Source organism: Amphiprion ocellaris, chromosome 14 (assembly GCF_022539595.1).
Source record: "Amphiprion ocellaris isolate individual 3 ecotype Okinawa chromosome 14, ASM2253959v1, whole genome shotgun sequence".
Classification (NCBI taxonomy): Eukaryota; Metazoa; Chordata; class Actinopteri; family Pomacentridae; genus Amphiprion; species Amphiprion ocellaris.
The window spans coordinates 15,983,053-15,992,306 of record NC_072779.1 but is presented as its reverse complement, the minus strand read 5'-3'; the positions used below and the strand labels follow the sequence as shown (position 1 = coordinate 15,992,306).

The 9,254-nt window shown below is 39.0% G+C and overlaps 1 protein-coding gene across 1 annotated transcript; it reads left to right on the top strand.

The window, feature by feature from the left end:
- LOC111579866 (myelin protein zero-like protein 2) lies at positions 1-9,254 on the top strand. Its single transcript, XM_023287376.3, has 5 exons — positions 1-314; positions 5,295-5,464; positions 7,021-7,231; positions 7,559-7,727; positions 8,824-9,254. The coding sequence occupies exons 1-5, from the start codon at positions 254-256 to the stop codon at positions 9,005-9,007; spliced, it is 795 nt and encodes a 264-aa protein (XP_023143144.2). The 5' UTR covers positions 1-253; the 3' UTR covers positions 9,008-9,254.

Here is a 9,254-nt window from a genome sequence, read left to right as displayed (position 1 = left end):
GTCGCGGTGCCGGTGTCAGGAAGTGTGGGTCAGTGTCAGCCAGGTGAACAGGTTATGCAAGGAGCCAGTGAACGCCGCCCACCAGGTGTGAACGGAGGCTGACTCACATTTTCGGCACCGAGGAGTCGACTCTCCCAGCGGCTCTTCACTCCGACACACTGCGGGGACGTTTCGGTTCATGACTCCCTTTAATAAAAGTACATGAAGGGACTTTCACAGAGGAACTAACCGTGCTGGAGTTGAGGCAGAACCAATGTTGTGTCCCATGTCTCGGATATGGGCTGTGCTTCTCCTGGGAGGACTCCTGGCTCCAGGTGAGTTTCGACAACTTCCTGGAGGCGCCGCGCACTTTGTCAGGACGTAAATAACTCCATAAACTGTGTAACAAGGCGTCTAACGTTGCTGTGGGATATTCTGGTCGGTGTATTTTGAACCACCGTTCACTGCAGGACGTCAAGAAGCATAATAAAATTTATATGAGGCTTGTTTGGTGTCAGGACCTGGCCCAGCTTTAACCCTCCTGTTGTCCTCATTTATGGGCACCAAAAAAATATTGTTTCCTTGTCTGAAAAAAATCCAAAAATTCTGCAAAAAAATCCCCAAATTTCTGAAAATTTGCAAAACCTTCAGGAAGACAATTCCAATAATTCCTTAAAAGTTTCCCTTAAAATGTTTATTTAAAAAAAAAAAAAATTGGCAAGAAAATTCTTGTAAACATTTTCAAAAAATGAGTAAAAATCTTCCCAAAAAATCCTAAAAATATCTAAAGTGATTACATATATATAAATAAAACGTCTAATATTTTCTTTAAGAACATTCACATAAAAATCAACCAAAATCCAGCGAAATTCACTGGATTTTGGTTGATTTTTATGTGAATGTTCTTAAGAAACATTTTTAACATTTCTTTTTTTTCACCAAAAAATGTTCAAAGATTTCCCAAAAATGTTAATAATGTGGACATCAGAAGTTTCACTGTGAAAATATTTTTTTCTCTACATTTTCAAACTTTAAAACTGGTCAGTTTTGACCCGCAGGACAACACCAGGGTTAATTCAAGTAGTGAATAGTTGTTCTGTGGGTGACAGTCCAAAGATATGAGTCATGCACTGTAAAGTCTATCTGTTTTTACACATGCAGAATCAATGCATGCAGGTGTGTGATAGGGTTGTGGATCATTTTCTTATATTGTATTGTTAGAATATTATAGAGTTTTAGAATATTCTATTGCAAGTAAAAGTCCACCCACCACAAAAAATGTCATACAGAGGTAAAAGTACAGAACTGTTTCAGGAAATAAAGTAAAAGTTCTGGTCTGGTCCCTCTGACTAATATATAATTGTATTCGTCATCGTTAGATTATTAATAGTGGAGCATCAGTGTGTCAGCAGCTTATTGTAGCTGGTGTGGAGCTGGTTTGACCTATTCTATATACAGTTTTATATACAGCATCAAAGAGGTCATCAGATGATTAGTAGTGGTTTTTGGAGTTTTTTGATGAGGTATTGGATCATTTGTACCTTTATTGTAACAAAACCATGTGAGGAAATATTTTTAGAGGGAATATCAATTGTTTTGTGGAGTTGCTGCCAACTCCTAGGCATCAGAAATGTGACCTTGACTGCATATTCTTTTTTTGAAAGATGTCAGAAGAAACAAGTGTTGGAAACCATTGATTTAAACTTCAATAATATGTTGTATTTTTAAAGCTTTTAACATTAGCCATTGTCTAAAATCTTTGTCTTAAACGTAACTACAGCTGTCAGACAAGAATGATGCAACACAATGTACATTTCCCAATTGAATGTGGTGTATTGGAGGTATAAAGTAGCATGAAGTCCAAATACTCAAGTCCAAGTACCTTGAAATTGTACTTAAGAAGAATACTTGGGTACATTCACTTACTTTCCACCACTGTCATTGTATGTATACATGTGCTATTTTATACCTTTATGCCATTATCTTTATTCATAAAGCAAAGAAAGCATGATGAACTCCTCACCCCCAGATCCATGACAGCTGGGCATCAGTGTCTCTGAACACGTTTCTGTGTTTTTATTTAAAAATGCTGCTTTCTGTTGTGATCCGTCGTGATGAAAATATTAAAAAAGTCATCAAATGATTTATTTAGTACAGAAATTGCTCCAATATCAATAAAGTGTCTGATAATTTCAGCATATTTTGTACTGTTTCATGAGTACAAATCTTAGTCATTAATGTCTAATCCCTTCTCAGTTGTGGGTAAAAACTTCTACTAATTTCCTTTTTGGGTTAAAAAAAATCGAACAATGAAATGCTTTTCAGAATAGCACTTGCTCAAACAATGGATCCACCCTCTGAATACCAATCAGCAGCGTGTGTCAGCTGGAGATTTGATAATCACCATTTAAAGGCTTAAGATGATGTGAGGCAACAGCTTGAATTGCAGCTGAATTAATCCCAAATGCCGCAAAGAGTTGTCATGTAGCAAACGGGAGATTAACTTTAAACACTGGAAACTATGTAAATCGCCACGTTAATTAGCACTAAGTTGAATCTACACCTGCAGTGTGACCACAGTGAGCTTCAGGAGGCTGGTGTTCATTGCTGTAAGCTCTGTTCTTCTGCTGACAGTTGCTCGTGTGTCAAGTTAAGAAATACGTTCAATAAAGTACAATATACACTGTTGTTACTACTATTGTTGTAATCCACAGCCCCATTTTAGATCCATTTAGACTTTTGGGAGCCTCCTGGTTGACCCCCTGAATGGAGTTAAAAATAAATGACAGTTTAACTCTTGGTGCAATTTCACCTGGATTTTTTAAAATCTAAAATTCTCAGAGATCACAAAAATGAGCATGTATTCAGTAGGATACAGTTTGTTGGTTTTCGAACAGGACTTGATATGATTGTTCTATTGCATCAGGTGTTGTTTTGATTCAAGTCCGCCAGTTGTAAATATGGAGGAGCTGTTCAGACTTGAAGACACCTGGCATGGCGGTTTGATTTTACAGATGAAGGGTGGAATATCAGAGTAGCTGCTCTCACATGTTAAGAGGTGAATCCGGGGCAGAGATTGTAGACTTTTAATAGTTAGGTTGAAGCCACTCACTTTCAGAGCGTTCACCAAGAGAGTGTTCCCGTACATATCTGAATAAAGGCTTACATTTAGGGCTGTGTGTCTGATAACGAGCCTCATGTGGTCACAGTGAAAAGATAACATGAGGCAGACTTTGTACAGCGAGTAATAATTTGTAATGTTCCCTTTCCACCGTGGGAGATATTATTAAGCAGAACTGACACTAAACATGTTTATGATTGCAGTTTATGTACCCATAAACCTTAAAAAATAATTCACTTCCTTTTCTCATACTGCTTATTCATGTCAGTCTTTTTTCATTCCTTCCTCATGCAGATTTTATGGGGTTTATTCCGTTTTATTGCTCAATCAGTGGTTGCCAAATAGAAAACTGCACTGTCTGTGTAGGAAAATGCACTACCATGATAATATATGTATAAAAACAATAGAATAAGAATCTCTTGTGTTGTCAAGCTTCTAATTAAACCTTAATATCACCAGTAGAAACCCAGTTTATCATTAAGTTTTGCATTCAAGGAGAATTATCCTCTGCTAAGGCGTCCTGTATGACTTCTGTTGGATTTTCCCAGAAGGCAAAACAACACTCACCATTAGAATAATCACAAACACCACACCCCTATAATTTAATTGGATGTCTGCCAACAAGTCTTTCACTTTGCTGGTGGATTGCTGCCAGTTTTGGTTAAAATGAAAGTAATGGACTCTTTGCTTTGGTCCTTCGTTGCCCAGTTGCATTAAATATTCCATCACATTTAAACATCTTTTTCCTCGTACTGTGGCTCACAGCCTGCATGAAAAACGAATTTCATCTGATGGTGTTAAGTGGTTGTTTGCTCTATACTGGCATCAGTAAGATAAACTGATCATGTTAGTGGACCTGAACAGGTTCTCACAGATTTCAATAACTGTGAGCTACTGTGCACTTGAATTAAATAAATACATGCACATATTCCTGTAGGCTCGCAGCACAAAGACACTCATTCTCCTTAATACTCTTTTCCTGTTGAGTTTAATTTTCCTCTACAGTCATACATTTTATTTTTAATGCCTCTGTCCAGGATTACAGAACATTCTTGGCTTCTTCTTCTGTGGTTTATTGGGAGGAATGTTTTAATCCGTGGGATGAGTCTGCAGGTCTGATCATCACTGTGGCTGACGGCGTTATCCAGATTTAGCTTAACCATGTAGCTTCACCAGACCGCTTGAGGAAGATGAACGCTTGCCAGTCTGCGCGGTATAACTATAATTAATGGTGATTCCAAGTAAAACATGGAAAGGTGTTTATTTTCAGCGAGTGTATAAATCTTTTATTTTCAGATGATACATATACTGTGTGTTCTTTAGGCGCCTGTGGAGGCAGTGCATAGCTGACCTTCTGTACTCAAACACACTGGGAATGATTAACCCATCGTAGGTTGAAGTATTTGTGGTTTGAGAGTGTTCCTGTGGATATCTGAATGAAAGGTTACATTTAAGGCTGTATGTGTGATAAGCAGTCTCATCTTTCACAGTGGAAAGATAATGTGAGGCAGACTTTGTAAGAGAAGTAGTCTTTTGTACTGTTCCCAGGCTGATTCCAGTGTGGAAGATATTATTGAACAGAACTGAAACTAAACATGTGCGTTGTTGCAGTGTGTAGTGGCAAAGCCTTGGTAATTGTCGGAAAGCTGTTCATTGATTCAGTTTGAATTATAGAGTGAAAGGTAGGGGTTTGGAGTCAATTTAAATATCAACTTTAGAATTGATATTCATCTGGACAAGTACAACAGTTAATGGTACAAAAGAACTTTGAATTGTTTGCAGCTCGTTGTACGTAAATGCAGTCAAGTGAAAAAGCAGTGGCTGTAGAATACATTTGTAGGCACAGTAAACTGACAAAGTCACAGTTTATAGCCAGAACTAATAAACATCAGGGATCTAAGGCACGTGTCACTTTGCATTTCGCTGCCAAGGACATTTCTGAGTGAAACAAACAATGATAATTTAATCTGCAGAACGGCAGAAAGTCGCCAGTTATTGCAAATAATATCTTTTATGTCCTTGCAGAGCTGCTCAGTGCAGAACTCTCCTTTGTTTAGATGTTTTAATAGGATAGAGGAATGAAATGAGAAGTGTAGTTAAATGGGCAATTTGAGTCACAAACCAATGTGAATGAGTCAGTAAGTTAAGTGGGTTTTGATGAGTCATCTTCCTGACTTTGCTGTCTTTTTGTCAGGGCTGCGACCTGTCAGTGGGATAGATATTTCCACTCCGAGTTCAGTAGAAGCAGTCAATGGGACGAACGTGAAACTGAAGTGCACCTTCAGTTCCAAATATCCAGTGTCTCCTCAGTCCGTCACAGTGTCCTGGAACTTCAGACCCCTTAATTCAGGAAGTGATGAGTCGGTGAGTAAAAACTGTCGTCTTATGAAAAATACTTTCAATATGTTGTTTTAGCATCGCCATCAATTAAATCCAGCACTTGTAATAGGGCATTTAAAGTGTTGATCATTAATATTAACACGGTATTTAGTTAATTTTGTGATTTTCAAGCTTTTATCATCTGTTAGTTAATATGTTTCTTTTTACAGCTCTCAATTGGCTCTTCTGTTTTTGGTGGTGTCTGATTCTGACATGTACACTCGTGTATCGCAGTGGTCTTGAGTTTTAGGTCTTCTGGAAATAAGATAAAATCTGCTGGGTCAAAAATATACAAACAACAATGCTAATGTCACTTGGCTATTTTCGCCTCAACTAGGCACATTTGGTGACAATCCACAAGCTTCTGGTTGCATCTTTGACCATTCCTCTTGACAAAATTGGTGCACTTCAAATACATTTGTTGGCTTTCTGTCACTGACCTCCTTTTCCAGCACAGTCCAACAGGTTTTTGATGTGGTTCTAGTCACTTAGGGGAGATCAACTTAAAACATTAATTCCAGCCTGATTCTTTACCACATTTGATGTATGTTTTGGATCGTTTTCTTGCTGGAGTAATCAAATGCATCCCGCCCTTTTGACTGATGATTTTAGGTTTTCCTGAAGAATGTAGAGGTAATCTTCTTTCTTCATTCATCCATTTACTTTGTGCAAAGCACCAGTTCCACAGTCCCAGAGCATAATAATACCATCACCGTGCTCGGTAGGTTTGGTGTTTTGGAGGTTAAAGGCCTCATCTTCTGTCGTCCAAACATATTTTTGGTCATTGTGGCCATCACAGCAAACTTTAGTTTAGCCTTAAGGTGCTGCTCAAGAGGAAAGGCTTCCTTCTTGCATGGCAGCTTCTCAGCTAACGATGATGTAAAACACACTTGACTGTGTTCAAGCAGCTTCTAATTTATTACAGACCTGATTTTTGTGACTGTTGGGTAACTCTTGCACACTCTGACCAATTGTTTCTCAGCAAAAGGTGATAACTTGGATTTTCTTTTTGATCATAGTAGTGACACAACTGTACCATGCACTTTATACTTACAGTTGATTGCAGAGTTAATTTTGGGATCTGTGGCTGGTTTGAAGTAGCTTCAAGTGACTTCCTTACTTGTTCAAGTCATCAAATTGCTTTTTGAGATCTGTGTTAAGCTCCTGAGAGTTTCCTACTGTAGTGTTTGTGGCTGCATCTCATGAATGTATCAAATGGGCCCTATTTAAATTGTCTCAGAGGAATCAGCAGCTGTTGTTGTAATCGTAATCACTCATGAGAAGTTAAGAGGCCATGCCTCTCAGAAAATTTGATTAGTGCAACTGTCTACATCACTAAAACTGTTAATTCTAGATGCTATATGATTTATTTTGACTCAGCGGATATTGTCATATTTCCAGAAGACCACTAAGGCTAAAGGTCTCTGTAAACTAGCTAACAGTAGAGCCACTGCAGCTGTGCTTTTCTATGTTTTGTAAAAGCAATAATGTCTTATGCTTGCCTGTTTGTTTGTGTTTCTGTGCTCTTCGCTATGTATCAGGTGTTTTACTATCATGAGGCACCGTACCCTCCTCAGACAGGACGTTTTAAAGGCCATGCAGTTTGGTCGGGAGACATTATGAGGCGAGATGCTTCCATCACCCTGCAAGAGGTGCCTCCGACCTTTAATGGTACCTTTGTCTGCCAGGTGCGCAATCGTCCGGACGTACACGGCAACAGTGGAGAGATCGACTTCAGAGTTGTCAACAAAGGTCAGACTGACACCACCGCATACTTGAGAGCTCAGTAACTTCTAGGAAGATGAAAAATCTGTCATCAGTACCAGATGTAGTCCAGTGAAAGAAAATGTTCAGTTATTACCATCAGTGTTTTCACCATGCATTTAGAAGGTGGCACATAATTAAACCTGGTAGGAACATTAGGCTTTATTACTTTTTTACTTCAGAGAGGTCAGAATCATTCCTGGAGCAGAATAGGATTCGGTGTTGAGTTCATGGGTCACGAAGTAGATGGACAGTATGTTTAACCACTGGGACACTCCGTTATCTCCACTTTGTTCTGTGATTTCTGGCTTCTAGTGTCCCTCTCTGAGATCGGCATCCTGGCGGCCGCCGTGGGAGGTGCCTGTGGGATAATAATTGTCCTCCTTGGAATCTTCGTGGCGGTGAGGTACTGCAAGAAAAGTCGCATGGCCAATGATATCGAGCTGCATTCACAAGAGCAGGAGTGGAAGGACCCAACTGTGTGGTGAGGGCCAGAGAATCGGAGCTGCTGTGTTCCTCTTCCTCTTGGGACTGGTGTAGAGTCTTGTTGGCTGTCTGGTTCCATTCTACTGGAAGAGAGAAATCAAAGGCATCTTGTTCTTCCATGTTTGCTCCTCCTCTGTGAACCTCTGAGATATTTTTGTAGTTTATTTTGACTACTTCAGTATTAGAGCTACAAAGAACCATCTTTCCAATTGTTTAATGCTAAATCATACACTTTTGTATGTTTTCACCAAAAGTTGCTAGTGATTGAAATGTTAGAATTAACTTTATATAGATTTTTTAATTATTACTACATTTAGTTTTAAACTGTAGAACAGGAGATGGAAATATGGAGGATTTTTCTAAGTGCGGTTCTTCAACCTCAATTCACAGCAGCAGTGCTGACTGCACCAGTGATGCAGTTTTACAGTTTTCTGTATTGATGTGCAATTTGATCATATAACCAGTGACTAGTTACAGATGTTTTGTTTGATTTTAGAAAATCATTGGCTATTTAATGAATTTTATACTTACGCTTTTAATGAATCATGATGTGAATATGAAACACCTGTACTGTGTCTCTAAAGAGTCCTTAGGTCTAGATACATGATACTGCTGTCGTGAATTGAGCTATATCCTCTATTTCTTGCTACTGAGGGGGGACGTTTTTAAGCTCTTGGTAGATAAAAAAGATTTTCTGGGCACCATCTTCCCTTTTCTCTGTGCACAGCGGCTACAATAACAACAGCTGCTTCACAGTGCCTCTCTGACTTGTGAATACAGGCGAAGAGTTTTTACAAATCCAAAACCCAGAGGACAGTGAATTTGTTTTAGTGGAGAAATGTTGAACTAATGTTTTGGTCATTTTGTCCAAGGAAAGAAGGAGTACATTGATTCTCGGGGCTTGGTTGTTTTCAAACTGAGGATTCTGGGTATCTCCCTTTCTATTATTTTGGAATTGGATATTTTCTGAGGTAAACCAGTGCCTTTTGTATATTTGCTGCACTTTTCATGCGCTCCGATATCCGCAAATAGCCCATCTCACTGTTTGTGTTTGTGTGTGTGTGACTGAATTTGCTTGCCGGGGGTTGTGTCAGTTTACCTGAAGAGGCAGTTCATCTGAAAATTGTGGAGAAGGAAAAAGAAGCTGAGAGTTCAGACGATGAAGAGTCTGAGCCCAGCAGTGGAGATGATGAGGAGGAGGAAGGCCTTGACGGTGACGGTGACGACGACGACGATGATGACGATGACGATGATGGTGGTGATGATGATGATGATTAGATAGACACTCATTTGAGTAGAATTATCTTTTTCGTTATTCATCAACATTTTTAAATCTTCGTATTACATTTGTGGAACATACGATGATAGATTTATTGTGCTTTTTCAGATTTCAGTGCATTGTGGTCACTGATTTACAGCATACATTACAGTAAATGTTGAATTACTTTGCCAAGTTAGCATTGTGCTCCTATATTGTGGACTCACAGCTACAAAAAAGCATTAAAACTGATATTGCAGAGCCAGA

What these genes read in the sequence shown, in the direction of transcription:
- LOC111579866 (XM_023287376.3), top strand. Translation starts at nt 254, where the DNA reads ATGTTGTGTCCCATGTCTCGGATATGGGCTGTGCTTCTCCTGGGAGGA. An exon ending in ATTCAGGAAGTGATGAGTCG is followed by an intron (nt 5,465 to 7,020) that starts GTGAGTAAAAAC and finishes GCTATGTATCAG; the next exon opens with GTGTTTTACTATCATGAGGC. An exon ending in TGGAAGGACCCAACTGTGTG is followed by an intron (nt 7,728 to 8,823) that starts GTGAGGGCCAGA and finishes GGGTTGTGTCAG; the next exon opens with TTTACCTGAAGAGGCAGTTC.